This window comes from Cannabis sativa, chromosome 5 (genome assembly GCF_029168945.1).
Source record: "Cannabis sativa cultivar Pink pepper isolate KNU-18-1 chromosome 5, ASM2916894v1, whole genome shotgun sequence".
Lineage (NCBI taxonomy): Eukaryota > Viridiplantae > Streptophyta > Magnoliopsida > Rosales > Cannabaceae > Cannabis > Cannabis sativa.
This window is the reverse complement of record NC_083605.1, coordinates 56,870,495-56,888,049: the sequence shown is the minus strand read 5'-3', so window position 1 is coordinate 56,888,049 and position 17,555 is coordinate 56,870,495. Positions and strand designations below refer to the sequence as shown.

At 30.6% G+C, this 17,555-nt stretch overlaps 1 protein-coding gene across 1 annotated transcript; it reads left to right on the top strand.

The window, feature by feature from the left end:
- The first annotated feature begins 8,986 nt into the window (after positions 1-8,986).
- Positions 8,987-15,040, top strand: LOC115716314 (DEAD-box ATP-dependent RNA helicase 5). Its single transcript, XM_030645074.2, has 13 exons — positions 8,987-9,658; positions 9,738-9,862; positions 10,505-10,612; positions 11,088-11,168; positions 11,949-12,027; positions 12,540-12,625; positions 12,703-12,759; positions 12,848-12,915; positions 13,242-13,310; positions 13,436-13,529; positions 14,110-14,274; positions 14,429-14,521; positions 14,688-15,040. The coding sequence occupies exons 1-13, from the start codon at positions 9,136-9,138 to the stop codon at positions 14,781-14,783; spliced, it is 1,644 nt and encodes a 547-aa protein (XP_030500934.2). The 5' UTR covers positions 8,987-9,135; the 3' UTR covers positions 14,784-15,040.
- Positions 15,041-17,555: the final 2,515 nt, after the last annotated feature.

Genomic DNA, 17,555 nt, shown 5'->3' with positions numbered 1-17,555 from the left:
TGGAAGTGTTCCACACTTACTACATCAGCAACGCCTATGTAAAAAAAAACAGCCCCACCTTTCGATAAAAAGCAAGACTACAAATATTCTTGGACAGTGAACTCAAGAACAGAAATCGAAGAAATCCAAACAGAAGACAACCAGGTATCAACACCAAACTATGATTTCATTCCGTTTAGCAACCTGCATACACCTAAAGAATTCAGCAAACCAATAGGTATTTACAATTTGATTTTCATAAATATATATTCCTCATTGACTAACTATTTAATATTTCAATTTATTAGATATTTTGGCTATTGCTCTCAAAATGAACCCACCAAAAGAAGTCAACACTCCCTATGAACTACATACAATTCAAGAGATATATTTAATTGATGAAAGGTAAACTATACATTTAATCTACCACTATAAATACACCCTTGTGTTCATTTTTATTGCGATATATTAAATACTATTTAACAAAATTTATGCTAATACATTTTTTTTTCTTTACAAAGTTGTAGTTTCAAACCAGTATGTTTGACGATGTGGGGGCATAAAGTCCACGATGAATGCTTACAAATAGCAGAAGTAATCGAAGACAGACCCATAATATTGGGATCAAAACTAATTGTTCAAACCAAGAGAGGTTATTGCATTAATTAAACTACTGATATTTAAAAGCAAAAATTCAAAAATTCAATTAACACATACATTTTGATTTAGGGCTGTCTCTATCGTCACGCGACACGAGTACCTTCAAAATCAATCCTCAACTCCCAGAGGCAGAAGCACTGAAGGAATGGTAATACTCATAAAATCAAATACACATACTATTATAGCTACACATTTTACAAAAAAAATTAAATTTTTGTATACTATATTTATAATAATACTTACTCTATTTTAAGGGCGGAGAGTAACGAAACAGAAATTAAAAACGCAGTAGAAAACTGCTTGACATATGAATCTTCTCCAAAATCTTTTGTTGGATTACACGAAATAGTGACTAACATCCAAATTTCAGAGTTGACGAAAAATCTGCAACTGAATGAGGTAAAAACTACTATAATATTTACTTTATAAAACTTTCGTTTCAATATCTTACTATTATTAACACCATTTGATTTGGATGTAGAAAAAATATTTTTGGATTGAGGCGGCAATAAAAATAACTGATACTCTCCAGAATTTTTATTACATGTCATGTGACGCATGTCATAAAAAAATAGATTTATACAATTGCGATGAAAAAATCATATGTGACAAGCCAACATGTGGCCAAGAAGGATTTCCTACACTACGGTATATTACAAAAAACATATGATGTTATTGAAATTAAGTTAAAATAAAAAAAAAATATACTAACAATCTTATTATGCATTTTACAGTGCTATAGCATATGTTGAACTTGATGACAATACAAAGAGCCTATCTGCTGTCATGTTCGCAGATATTGTGGAAAAAATATTTTCGTGTAATGCTGCTCAACTAATGAAATATACTAATATATTGCAAACACTAAGCTTTCTTAAACACTATAATATTTTTAGTTTATTTTTGGATTAACTTAAGAACATATTTAAATCATTAAGCTTTCTTAAACACTAATATATTGCATTCAGTATTTAATAATAATCTCACTTTCAAATAACATAGAAAAAACCTAGCATAAAATTTAGTATACGTGCCTCGCACATAGTTTTTTGCTAGTATATTTATATACTCCAATACGCTCAGGTATGTTTATTTGGTTTTTTAAAAGAAAACTTAGTTTCCCAAGAAAAATGACTTGAACTTTGTTCAGTAGCTATTTTTATACCCACGTGCATGATGATTATGACATACTTTTGTAGGTGACACAGTTACAAAGGTGAAGATAGATAGCCTCTCTTACACATTTTTATTTCATAATAAATGAAAAAACTGTACCTTCAGCTTTCCTATTACGAAAATCTATGCGATTGTGCCTAATTTTCGGGTTTCGGATTAACACCCAAATTAATATTTGCATTTTATTAAAACCCGAACCCGACACCCGTGTGTAGCATTTTCGGGTTGGACCCGACCCGACCACACGGGTTTTTAATTTTTCGGCTTATTTCGGCAGCGGGTCGGGGCGGGTTGCCGGGTTTTCGGGTTTGCGGGTCTAAATGTTCAGCCCTACTTTAATGTATTTTATCCTTAAACACTTAGCTACCTATAAATGACATTTCAGTAAACTAATATAATTACTAAAATGAGATCTCAATCATTTATCTCTATTCAGCTAAGCTTGAAGGAAGTTATCGTTTTACTTCTAAATACTTATAGAAGCTATAGATGTCATGTATATGATCAACACTCTCACTCAATTGAACTACCATGTTCCCAAGATGTAAATATCTGCCAGAAATTGATTAGCTTCCACGAACATCTTATAATACAACTAAGTTAAACCTAACCATATCAGAATTAAGATCCATAGACCTAAGATCAAGCAATGATATTGACTTAGAAAGATATAACAGTAAGTTTATGATATCTTATTCAATATCAATATCAGTCCATTACAATGTATACTCCATACATCCGATACTGGTAAACTTTGCCCATATCCTGGAATAACACTTATCCAAGGTGTAAGTATACTTTATCGTCGATTATCATGTTAGTCTAAATCCAGTGAACTGACAAATCATGGGAATTAAACTTTTAAACATATAATCATGATTATATTCCACTGTGTTAACAACACTATAATCATGAATAAATATATATATGTGTTCTTGACTTAATAAAATTTATACATTAAATATAATCATGATAAATCATAGGAATACATTTAATATAATCTACGTTGCAGATTATCATATCAACTAAACACTGTGTACTGATAAATCATAGGAATACATTTAATCACACAATCTTGATTACTTTCCACTGTGCTGATGACACAATAAATAAGAATATCAATGTGATAAGGATTTGGATGAATTTCTAAATCAAATAAACATATAAATGATCACATGAACCAAAAATATACTGAATAAGTAATGAAAATAAATCTGATTCTTTATTGATAATTGAATAGAAAAGATTACATTGAAAGAGAATTTTATTTAGGGCACAAAGCCCAACACAACACTAGTACGAGACAAGTACTTAGTGCATGTGGTACAGGGATCGTACTTTTGTTAAGAACATTCTTGATCATTTGAAACCTTGTAAATAGGTGTATGGGCGCCTAAATACAAGTTGGTATTATGTTATATGTTTGTGCTTTTCTCACTGAGTCTGTCGACTCACAGATATTATTTACATGTGTAGGTAAAGGAAAGGTAAAGGCTGAGCACCAGTGAGTCCAGGGCTTGAGGATGATTGTACATATCAAGATGGTTAGACTTGGAGAGTTCGGTCTCGGGACGACTTAGGCCTTTATTGTGTAGTCACAGAGTGACATGTTTATAAAATATATTTTGGAGTTTGTTGTAAACTTTTAAGATGGGATCCCGACTTTTATGAACGGTTATATATTTATAAAAGTTTAAAGTTTAATCAAAAGTTTAAATTTGACACAATTTTTGAGAAAAAAATTTATTAGCAAAGGTGAGCATAGTAATTAGAAAATCATGTAGCGTGCCGAAGAAAGTAGGGCGTTACACTTTCCATCTCTCTCTAGGTCTCATATTTCCAGAGGTTGTCGTAAGTCCAGAACTTATTTTTACATTGATCCATCTCCTAGGGAGATGAATTCAACAATATTTAGTGGCAGGAGCCTGCTCCACCTCTTCAACTTCTTTGTCAATTTTTGCTACTCACCTCCGAGTTCTTCTAGAAATTATGAAAGTTGAAAGAGAAGGTTCCAAGCAGTTACTTACCCAATAGCAAGGGCGAAGGGAAATCCTCCCCTATAACAGCTTCGAAGAGGTCCCCACCCGATTCACTACCCATAAATAAAATCCTCAGGGATCATTTGTTCAAAATTATGAGGGTTCCAGATAATGGAATGAAAATTTTGCTAGCATTTTAGTAGCAAAATATTATTTTTCAAAATAATGCAATAAAAGAACTCGACTTCTACCGATTCCCAGGGCTACCCAAGAAGCTATTGAAAATATTCTGTGGCCTACAACAACAATATCCCGGTTACAAGCCTAAAATCCTAATTCACAAACAATAGATAAATTGGGCCAAAGCCTTATATCCTGAACATGCAACATGATTCAAAAATTAACGAGGAAAATTTACCCAGTGAAGAATTAGACGACGACTCTAAACTTGAACAAAGGTGTGACATGGGAGAACACACGCTGATGTCAATTGAGGGCCTTAGGGAGACTCTCTCCACAACAGGTTGGTCCAAACAGTCAAACCTTACTATAATGGCGTTGGTGCAGTCGAAAAAAGAGTCGATCTCGAAATTGAAATCCAGGGTAGAAATCTCTTCTAGTGTTAGAATTGTATCACTGGGGGTGAAATGTTTGGATATTCTTGAGCCCTAATTTTTAAAAGAAGAATAATGCAAAATTCAATATCGTGCTCTATAGTGATTTAGCTTAAGTTTTATTTTAGATTGAGTTTTACTCTAGGAGACTTTACGTTTAAAGACAAGAAAATTCAAAATCTAGGAAAAAATATGAAGTCTGGCATTTGGAAGTATTTATAGTTGCCAAACACGATTCGTGTAAATTTTCAATCCACGAATGGGATAGATCCTCTAAAAATATAAAATTGATCTAACGGCTAAGGGAATTCTCCAACAAGCATTTAATACATTCTTTGGAACTGAGGCAAAAATCACATGATGTTATTCTATTCGAAGCTCATGCAGGAGTAAATAGCCTTCAACACGTTTGAGTTTTCGTGCACACTTCATCAATCAAACAAATACCTCACGAGCCAAAGAAGCACTGCCACGTTAGATCCTAAAAAAGCAATTAAATAAAAATTGTCTCCTATAATCAATTTAATTTGAAAAACAATAAAGGTTTCACCTTTAGCCTCCACCTGTCCACCCATGAAGACTGAAGCAAGCTTCCACAAAATCGCAACATTCTAGAAGCTTGGGGCATAAATATTATCCGTGTTTCCGACAAGAGACACGTGGACACATGACAAATAATTAAAGCCCATCAGTGGGCTAACAATGACAAGGATTGGACTAAGCCCAATATTAGTTAAACCTCTCGGAAGGTAATCATGTTTCTCATCCAGGTGAGTCTCCGCCAAGTATAACCTGCATTCAGAGGACTTCTAGCTCTGTGTAGTCAAAAGGGTTTGCCAGCGTGTTCCTAGAAGTAAATTATAGTTTTCCTTTTTCCAATCCATGCAAAATTAGGAAATTACTTTTCATAGATCTCGGACAGAGAACAGTATCAAGCTTAAAAGGGAAACCACATAATTGAAGATCAAATAATTAATACATAATTAATTACCCACAATCAAAGGACATAGTATGAACAACTATCACCGTGATCAAACTGCCAAGTTCGCATACAGTTGTCGCCCCATGGGCTGGGCTTTCTATTATAAGTCCAGCGTATTGTATTATTTGCAAAACCCCATAAGAGGGAAAAAGGTAACTAAGTATAACCTCTATTACTCTATAAATACACAACAAATCCTTCATGCAAAGGGTTAGAAATTCTTAACTCACAAACTTGAGAAGAGAATAGAGAAAATATACTCATTGTAATCTTTTTGGCTTTTCTAGCCCAACAAACAAATAATAAAATTGACTCGTAGACTAAGGCTCTTTAATGCTCAAACTACGTAAAAACTCTAAGTGTTCTCTTTTGGTTTGTTTCTTTTGATTGTTTTTCCTTAGTTCTTATATTAAATAATTCGTTTTCCGAAAATCTTGATAAGCAAATGTTAAATAAGATTTAAACAAATTATAAAACAGTAATTAATCACTATATTAGTAACTAAATGGTTTCATTTTGGGAAATAGAAAAAGAAATATATGCTTCCCAAATTATTTTGAAATGTTCACATTGGAGAGTAGATCCTAATGACATTTCTTTTAGGCTCAATTGAGTAACGATGTGACCAGAAATTATTTTTAAAACTTAGAGAGAAGAGAAAGAAAAAAGAAAGAAAGAAAATGAGTTAGGTTAAAGAGAAGGGAAAAAGGAAAAAAAATATTAGATCACGTTAAAAACGGTATTGAAACATACCCAAAAAATAAGACTAAAAGTAAACATTAAATTAAATGGTCAAGTCATTTTTGACAATTAGATCAAAAATGAAGTACCAAATACAAAATATCTTAAAAAAATTATATATATATATATATATTCAAACTCAAGTCTTTAATCAAAAATAGTTATAGAACTGCTATTTAGTTTTTCGAAGATACTGAACCTAATTCTAATTCTGTTATGTGACGTTTGATTGGAAGTAATGAAATAGAATAAAATGGAAAGGAAATAATTTTTATTCCATTCCTTTGTTTGGTTGTATTTAAAACCATCAGAATACCATTCCGATGGAATGATCTTTCTATCATTTTGGTGAAATGACTATTTCATTTTGAAATGGAAGGAAAGACCATTCCAATACAAGATTTGAAAAAATTTAATATTTTTTTTTATCAATTTTTTTTATGCATTTTAAATTTTATTCCATTCCAATCTTATTCCAATTCTCATTTCTATTTCTATATTTAGTGTTAGCATATATTAATTCATTAATGGTGTGATATGTTTTCGATAGATTGAGACAGAAAATGAAATAAAATTTTGGAGATTTTAATCCAATTTTTTGGATTAATTATTAAAGTTTTAATTAGAACAATTACATCATTATTTTCTTTTTAAAGTAAATAAGTGCTAAAAAATGTTTAATATTTTCTTCTTCATCTTTCACCATTTGAATTTGTCTGTAAATTTATTAGTACTGTTTGACTGTTAAACTTAGAAGTATAAAATTTGTATAAACTTTAACTTAATTTTAACATTTAGATAACTTTTATATAATATTTTTTTTTGAATAAAAAGTACTTTTTAAATTATGGATATCATTTAAAAAAAGATTTGTTGTAAGTAAATTAAGACTTATATAAATTATTTAATTTTAAAAATAATTTTTTTTTTTTCAAACGACTTTAAAATTAAAAAATGAATTTTTTTTTTTTAATTCTAAAAGGTTTATAGAAACTAAATCAAGCCATTATCACTTGCCTCCTACTTTCTTCATCATCGATCTCCTATTCATTCTACGCGCCATTGCCTATTCTCTTCTGCTACCCACAATTGCAGATCGTGGAGAACTTAGCCAAATTTATTCAATTACTTCATGCTTTAGAGCAACAAGAAATTTTCTTTCACTATATTGTTATTGGCGATCAATCACTTCCAATCAGCCACCAGACTCCACATCGCTCTAGAATATGTGAATGGACTGAGAGGAGATATTTACATGAACTAGTGCGATATTTTCTCCTAGTGAACTGGTGCGATAATTTCTCTCTCCTGGTGCGATTTTTTTTCTCTCTCCAGTACGTCGAAGAACCTGCTGCGATATTGGAAAGTTTCTGTTTGTTTCCGTTAGTTTTTTATTTCACTTATTAATTCCCCTTTTATTAGTTTAATTCTATTTAGTGTTTTTATGGAGTTAAAATTATAAGGAGTACTTTCTTAATTTGATTTTATATGCTGTGATCGTGTTTATGTGTTGGAACTAATTAAGTTTCCATTAGTCTTGTCTTTTGACATGGTTCTTTAGTCTTTCCCTTTAGTTTTTCTGGTTCGATTCTTGTTGGTTCTTGTTAGTTTTTTGTTTATGTGGGGCGCTTTGACATGGGTTGTGTAGCTCGGAATCATCATGGTGCTATGGTAGAAGCATTCAAGAAGGGGGAGATTGGTTGTGTTCAACCCGAAATTGCTGAGATACTCGACATTAAAGAAGTTTTGAGTTGGATTGCAACTCATTCGTGGGATAGAGTCATGTTGGAAACGGATAGCTTGGTGTATGTCCAAGCGATTCAGAGCGGTATTTTTATGCCTTCACAGTTTGGTCTTATTATTCAAGATGTTTAAAATTTGCTTTTGGCTTTATCTTTTGGTGATTTGTGTTCTATAAAACGATTTGCAAATAAGGTGGCTCATTGCTTGGCAAGAGACTCTTGTTTCTCTACAGGTCATGTGCTTCAGTTGGAGGATTGTTCCTCTCTGAAGTGCGTGAACAAATTTATTAATTAATAAATCTTATTATTTTTATTAAAAAAAAAACAAACCATTATCTATTAGACTAAAATAAGAAGAAAGAGTTTTTAATTTTTATTTCAAAAAAATACCCATAAAATTGTCATATCTCACTCTTTGTTTGTCCGTTTTCAATGATTTAAGTACTGTTAGAAAGATCATTGAAATTCCAATTAGTGTTTTTATGGGGTTAGAATTTTTAATTTCATGTGTTGAAATTAATTAGGTTTTCCCATTAGTCTTGTCTTTTGACATGATTCTATAGTTTCTCTCATTGGTTTTGGTGTATTGGTTTATTGGTTTTTGGCGTTAGTTACTGGTTCTTGGTTCTTGGTTTGTTCGGGTGTCCATGGCGTCGAGTAGTTATCAACGAATGGAGGCAACGGAGAAAATAACATGGATTTTTATGCCAAAATGGCAAGTGCAACCTGAAATAGATGAATTTGTTGGCATAAAAGAAGCTTTAAGCTGGATTGACTGTGGGGACAATTAATTTTGGAAACTGATAGCCAAATTACGCTGTCATCCTTTTTTGGTCTATTAGTTCATGATGTTCGTACTCTTCTCTTATCTTCAAATAATGTTGAGTTGTGTTTTGTCAAACGATCTGCAAACAAGCTAGCTCATGTTTTAGCCAGGAATTCTTGTTTCTCTCCAGGTCATGTTCTTCAATTAGAGAATTGTTCCAACGAAGTGCCTTCTATTTGTTATTAACGATTGCTAATTAATAAAGTTGCTAAGTTTATTCAAAAAAAAAAAAAAAAAAAAAGAAGAAGAAGAAGAAGAAGAAAGAAGACTAAAATGCTAAATAGAGTAAAACATAGGGACCAAAAGGAAAACAAAATGAAAATAAGTCCCAAAACCCTAAAATATAGAATTAACAAAAACCCTCCTATCAGCCATTTCTCAAGCTCAACTCGCCTCGCCTCGCCCAACCCAGCCTAACCTCGACTCAATTCTAGCCATGGGGATGGGTCGTAAACAAAGAGAAGTAGAAGCCTGTGAAACCGCCATCGACCCTGAGCTCAAGGCTGAGAAGAAGAACAGGAAGAAGTTAAAAAACCATAGTATCGAAGAAGAGAATAACCATGCCCCAAAGAGAAGTCTTGAAGACATTAAATCCCAGGAAGGTTCTGATTCCAAGGAGTTAAACAAGAAGAAGAAGAAAAAGAAGAATAAGCATAAGAATGTGGATGAAAGTGAGAATGAGAAACAAACGGAAGTAGAGGAGGAGAAGCCAGAGAGAAATATCGTTAATGGCGGTGGTGAAGTAAATGTTCCGGTCAAAGATGAGATTGTTTTGGTTACTGGGAAGGACGCTGAAGAAGCCAAATACGCTCCTTTGAAATCCTTTAAGGAGGCGAATCTGCCCAGTGATGTTCTTCAGTGCTGCCAGAATTTCGACAGCCCTTCTCCGATTCAGTCTCGGGCATGGCCTTTTCTATTGGACGGTCGAGATTTTATCGGGATTGCTGCAACTGGGTCGGGTGAGTTTTCTTCATTGGGTTTCTTGGTTTGGAGTTTCTTATGTTATGTGTGGTGAATCTTTTGTCATTTTCGGTTTAGGTAAGACTTTGGCGTTTGGGGTACCGGCAATAATGCATATTATGAAGAAGCGGGATGGCAAGTTCTTAAGAGGGAGGACTCCGCTTTGCCTTGTAATGTCACCTACGAGGGAGTTAGCTCAGCAAGTATGTGTTCTTTGATACAAGTCATTTATAGGACATAATGCTCTGATACATGTTTTTTTGTTAAATAAATATTATGGTGTTTCGTTGTGAGTACTTAGTTCTAATGCTAGAAAATTTCTTCGATATATAACATGGTTTGTACATTAGAATGTGATGAGTTTATGCATCTTTGAAGAGAAGTTGAATTAACGTATTCACTTATTATTATTGTTATTTGCATCTTCGAGTGAAACCAAACAGTTTTTGCATAAGAAAAGCTTTTGGTGGTGAGATAAAGCTGCTTGAGCTTTGTGTTTAGTTACAGATTCTAATGATGGAAGATCACTGATGCTACCCAGTTTCATGTTCTTTCAGCACGGAGTATTTAGCATAGTTATCTTGGGTTAGAATATTTTCAATCCTTAGATAGTATAGATACTCTTAATGATGTCAAGTTGAACTATTTTGAATTTGTCTTTTTGTAAATACTGGGCTAAGTTTATTGTTTGCGATTTCGAGTTGATACGAGCATCAGCATCAGCTTTAGTATCTTTCCCTTATTATTCTTTTGCTAATTCTACATGAACTGTACTTTCTTCTCATGATACGTTGAGATTTATTTCTGAAATTTGATGATCTTTTGGTTTCTTGTGTGGGTGGCAGATTGCAGATGTTTTATGTGATGCGGGGAAGCCTTGTGGTGTTACTTCAGTAGTCTTGTATGGAGGGACATCCAAAGAACGTCAAATAACTGCTCTGAAGTCTGGTGTTGTAAGAAATGCTGCTCTTTTATCTTTTCATCTTAAGAAGATAATAGTCATGTTTTAGATGACTTATCACACTATCATTTAAGATGTATCCTTATAAACTTGTATGCTGACCTAGGCTGGCTGCAATTGTTAAATAGTTTTAGCTTTAATCTGGTTTTTGTGCACAAAAGTAGATTGAAGGCTACACCTATCTTCTTTTTCTTCCTGATTCTAATAATGGAAGCTAGAATTTATAACAATTTAAGTAATTTTCAGCTCGAATATATTGTTTTTCAAAATTTAAATAACTTTCAGGGATATCCTTATTTATTCTTGAAATTTCTTTATTGTCTGGAAGGAGATCTTCTCTATCCATCACAAGCTTTGTGCATTAGAGATGGCATCTTTTGGCTGTTCATCTGTAATATTTTTAAGAGAAAGAGCAAATTTTTTTGCTTATATCTGGAACTTAATTTATTAAAATTATTCTCTTTCAGGATATTGTCATTGGAACTCCTGGTCGTTTGAAGGATCTGATTGAGATGGGGTTCTGCTGTCTTAAGGACGTAACTTTTGGGGTAAGTGGAAACTTATATTAAGACATTCATATAAGTTGCCCTTGAGTTTATGCATTCTGAAATGTTTCTCTGGGTGTTCATGTATCTTATGCTTTCATTGATATTATAAACAATCTATGGCATGTTTGGTGTGCTGCAATGGGTTTTGTAATGGAATGAAAGTATCTATTACTATGTTTACTTTATCATTTTAGTTGTAAATATAATCTTCTCCCATTGTAATCCTTAATACATTGGATATTGTAATACTCTTTACATCTATAAAGCGTATAAAAATCAATTTAATATAAAATAATTCTAATACCCTTATACATTTACTTTACCAAATTAAAATAGTGATATTTTTGTCAATGCACCATTTATTTTATTACATTTTCACACAAAACCCAACAAAATAATTTTTATTCCAATGTTTCTTCCAACATAAACCAAACATCATAATCAATTTCCCCTACCATTCTTATTCCATTCCATTACCATTACCATTTCTATTATTATTACAGTTCCATTACACCAAACCAAAAGCCACCTAATTGTTTTGATGGTCTTTTATTTTATCAATGGCAGTTTGTTTTCCTAGTAGTATGGTGCCATTAATACTATTACTGGGAGATCCACTATGTTATACTTTTCATTTTGTTAGTATGTTTTAAGTTATATGGTGTCTGCTTTTTTAGCGAAAGATTTATTTGTATATAATATTTTGATGGGGATTAATGAATATAGCTGTAGCAGTATTTAGTTTTAAGGAAAGTTAAAATGATCGGTTACTTTCTGTAGGTCCTTGATGAAGCAGATAGAATGCTCGATATGGGATTTGAACCAGAAGTTCGCTACATATTGAGCCAGACATGTTCAGGTGTGTGGCATATAATGTCTGTATTTTCAAGTTATCTAGTTGGTCAGATGACTATTGAACATGTTTATCTCCCACTTAAGTTTTCACGAATCACTTGTAATTTCTGTCTTTGTTGAACAACTTGTAAATGAATTGAAGTTTCTGATGACTATGAAAATATTACTGGTTGTATGTTAATCTCATGGTGGTTTTAATTTTTCATTGCCACTTCTTTTCAAGGAAAAGTTTTCTGGGTATTGTCTACAGATTAAATCAATCATTTGTCTGACATATATGGCATTTTTCGTCCATTGGAGTTTTTTGTTGAGGGATGTAGGAGATTATATATTACATTGAATAATATATTTTCTAATATCAATATTTTTTAGCTTTTACGTTTTACATAGAAATTCTTCTCTAATTCCAAGTACTTTTAGCTTTTACAATTCTGCATATGTTACTTTATTAAACCTTATTTTCATTTGTTTATATAGATCTCTCTCTTAATTTTGTTTTTCACTGTCATGGTGTAGTTCGCCAAATGGTGATGTTCAGTGCTACATGGCCGTTCGAAGTTCATCAATTAGCTCAGGAATTCATGGATCCAAATCCGGTTAAGGTGTGGAATGTTGCCCTTTATATCTTTAATGACAATTAAATAATTACCCTATCAAGTACTAATAAACATTGTCTCAGGTTGTTATAGGTTCAGAGGATTTATCTGCGAACCATGATGTTATGCAGATAGTTGAGGTATAAATTCTCAACACTTATGTTGTAATTGATGAAGCATTTTCCAAGTGTCTACTAGAATTAATGTGCCACCTTTACATATCAATAGGTTCTGGAGGAGCGATCACGTGATGCACGTCTGATTGCTTTGCTGGAGAAATACCACAAATCCCAAAGGTTTTTCCTATATATATATGTTTTTTTTTCCTCTGCTCTAGTTTACATCACTTTTGTATCTATGCTCTTGTCATTGCAAATGAATGAAAGGAACTAGCTCTTGTCTTCAATTTTTTGTTTTTAGTGTGCTTACCTGGTCCTCATACTGGCATTCTAGGTTGTAAATCTAATGATACCTCATCCTCTTCATTAAATCTACCTTTTTGTTTCCCATCACAGCGAACAATAATTAGTTTGTTCATGAAGAAGACCTCAAGTACTATTTTATACGGATAACCTTCTGATCTCATAGTTTTGCATTTTTTCTTTCTTTCTGAATTTATCAGCAACAGAGTGTTGGTATTTGTCTTGTACAAACTAGAAGCAACCCGGGTTGAACATATGCTGCAAAAAGGGTAAGTTCTTTATATTTACTACATAAGTTTGATGCATTTGGCCAAGTCAATAATTCCGAAATTGGTACAATATGTTGGTAAATGATCTTGTTAGTCTCTAATGGTATGTAAGATTTTGTTTCTAGGGGTTGGAAGGCTGTTTCTATACATGGAAACAAAGCACAGACTGAACGTACCAAGGCACTATCATTATTCAAGAATGGAGCCTGTCCATTGATGGTATGTTGCATTATTGTTTGATATCATTCAATACAATGATAAGGCAATGTCAATAAGATATATGCAGGAATTTTTTCCCCCTCATGTTTGAATAAACAGAATGTTGTCTTCCATTATAAAAAATTTGATAGCTGAAGTTTTTTCTCTCATCTTCTGTTAAATATATTTCTTTTGAACCATATCCCTATGTTCATTCCTTTTCCATTTTTTTTCTTTTCTGATACATCGGGGAATTAAACCCCCTCTTCCTTCCCCAAAACTCTAGTGTGAGGTAGCCTCTGAGTGGCCCCTTTCACATTTTATTGTAATGAATCATTAGTACCTTCCATCAGTTTAATTCACTATTGTTTCTGATTTATTGTTGGGGTCAATCAATTTGAGAACTATCTTATGTGTTTTTGGTGAACATTAGAATTTTCAGAGGTTTGTGATTTAAATGCATTAAGAAGATAGAAACATCGATACATAATTTGGTGGCTTCCTTCTGAGTTTTATATCTTTTGACATCCACTAAATTTGTGCTCAACAATATAATGTAACTGTATGTGTTCTGTCTCAAAGCTCAATCGTGTACATGCAGGTAGCAACAGATGTGGCAGCTCGTGGATTAGATATTCCAGATGTTGAAGTAGTTATTAACTATAGCTTTCCTCTGACAACAGAAGATTACGTCCATCGCATAGGGCGGACTGGACGGGCCGGTAAGAAAGGTGTTGCTCACACTTTTTTCACCCAGCAAAACAAGGTACTTTGACCATCTTACAAACTCGTTCAATTTAGACATTCATATGTCATATTGCACATTAGCTTAGAACTTCAATTATTTCAGGAATACTTGAATAATTATTCCTTCTGTGATACAAAATATTTTTATAAAAAAAAATCTGCAATCATTTCAGGGACTAGCTGGGGAACTGGTAAATGTTCTCAAAGAAGCTGGGCAAATTGTACCAGTTTCCCTATTGAAGTTCGGCACTCACGTAAAGAAAAAGGTGCATATTCTCTCTTCTTCAAAGTCAGATAATTTTCTTTCAATCAGCCGAACTTTGACTTTTTTAGTTGTGTTATTATAGATGAAAAAGAAGGAAAGCAAAGAAAAAAAAAAGGCCTAGTGTTTTCATAGCATATTAATAATAATCATTATTTGGAAAAATACAGGAGTCAAAGCTTTATGGAGCTCACTTCAAGGAAATTCCTGTTGGTGCTCCCAAGGCCAAAAAGATTACATTTAACAACTCTGACGATGAAGACTGAATATTTGATTCAATTAAACTCTTTGGCTCAGTAGGAAAATAGCCAAAAGAATATAGATATCCTAGTTGCAATTAGCCTTCCTAAATTCACGTTTTCTCCCCCTTCATATAAAATTTGCAATATTATGTTTCTGGAACTCATGAACTTAGCTTTATCAAAGCTTTGGTACGAATTTTGGCTGGCAAGTGTATTGTAATGTGTCCTGTTTTTATAATTTTTTTTTATATAATATATAAAAATCATTTTTTCTATCTTAATTGGAACCATTGCATTTGGTGATGTGCTTGTATAGTGAGCATTATGATATGACAGCTCCCTTAATGTCAATTACATTTGATTTTTTTTATTAGAGACTAGGGAATAGATCCGCGCTTTGCGCGGTTTTGAATAATTTTTTTAAAATTATACATTAAAAAAAATTAATTTATTAAATACGAATAAAATTTTAAGTTTAATAATTTATGAATTTAATATAAAATTATTATAATATATATTTATATAAAAAAAAATTATATGTAATTAGCAAAAATATTAATTATAATACAACAAAAATATGGATGTGTCTGGCATGAAGTTATTGATGATAATTAAAAGTTATCAAAAATATTAATTCTTTTTAAATAAGTTTAAAATTAATAATGGCATGATTTTTATATAATTTAAAAATATCATTTATTTATTTAATTATAACAAACTTAATTAATTTGTTAATAATAACATATATTTTTCTTCAATAATAATTAAATATTATATATTTAATTTTTTTTTTTTATAATTGGTGTTTTGGTATTTATACAAATAATAATTTTAATATTAAGAAATTAAACATTGTAAATTATTCAACATTTTTATTGAATGAGAGGTAAATATTTCAAAAATATTATTTATTAGTTCAAGATTATTATTCATAATTTGTAATCTTTTCTTTGCTATTATTATTTATAATATCGATATGAAACTTTTTTTTATTATAATTAATAGATATATTTGTCTCTTTTACTTTGTAGTTTCACATTTTTTTAACTATACGCATAAATTAATTAAGATACATACTAAATGCAATTATAAAATAAAAAAAATTACTAACATTATAAGTAAATGTGAAAAAAGTAATCAAATGTATAGATTTTTTATGGTAGATATTAATTTATATAAATTTAATCAAATTCAAAAAATATATATACATAACACCAAGGCAAAAGTGAAATATTCAATAATCTATACAAAATAAAAAATATATATTAATTTTTAGACAAATTGAAATGAATTTATAAATATTTTACTTATAACCAATGAATATACTCTCATATAGTTTAAAAATAATGTGACTTTTATGAAAAGAAAATTACTTAGAAGACATATTATTCAATATATATAATATTATAAAAGAAAACACAAACTAAATTTAATGAAATAAATAAATAGTACAAAAATAATTATTGGATGTCATCTTGATCATTTGATTTGTGTTATTATTTATATAAATATATAGATAGATATAAATATATATAAAGATACAGATTAAAAAAAATGAATTATATAATATATAAATTGAAATATAGAGATAATTTTGTATCAACTTTTATTCGTCTTTCTAAAAATTAGGATGTAAAATTTCTTTTTTTTTCTAAAATTTTAATTATGTAATTATAATTTTTTTATTATTACTATTTCTTAAATTTTGTTTGGTATTATCTTTTATATAGGAAAATAATAAATAGGATAAAAAATTAATATATATTGGAGAATTGATAAAATTAAATTAGTTAGTTAAAAAAATTAGAGAAGAAAGGGAAATCAATAAACACAATAAAAATAATAATAATAATAAATACAATGATTGAAATAAAAACAAAGTAAAAGAAAATTGATATTAAATAATCCATATTTGCTAAATTAATATTAGAAACTACATCTAAAATGATGGAGATTTATTCATTTTCGTTATATATATAGACATATTAATTATTGTACTTTTTCTTACCCTTATCCAATGTAAAATACCACAGAGTTTTATACTCTCATATCTCTCCTTATGTCAAAAATATGTGAGTTTTGAAAATAATAAAAAAACATCCCTTTCAATTCAAAAATCACATAAAAAAATTTAGAAAACAATCAATTTAACTTATATATGTATATAAATAATATTTATAAACAATAACTTCATAAGTTTAAAAATACTGTAATTTTTTAAGTTTCATATCATTCATTTAACTACCAAAACAAATATGAAGATAGAAATAGATATTTTACCTTAGCAACTTTAAAAAATTTGAGGCGGCCTTAAAGAATCAACAATTCTCTATTTAAGTTTAATATATATAATATACATCAGAACAAAAAGAAGAACTGTTATTATTAATAGTAATACAAATAAAGAATCAAAGAATATAAAAATAGTATCCATTAGAACAAAAGCCACTCAATATATAGGTGTTAATATAAGAAAATAAAAAGGAATGCTTACATGAAAATGGCTTTCAAAGACATACAGCATCATCCTCATTATTTCTTCATTTGAGTTTAGTATACATCTGAAAAGTGAGAACAAAAAAAATGTTAATAATAATAGTAATACAAATAAAGAATCAGAGATAGGAAAATAGGAACATATATAGAATATAATACACTCAAAATATTTTGCAAATATAGGAAAGATAAAAAGAAAATGTTTATACATGAAAACATCAGCCTTTTGCCTCAATTTATATATAAGGTTTCATAAAGTTTAATCACTCTTACTATTACGTTATTGAATGTTATATTCAT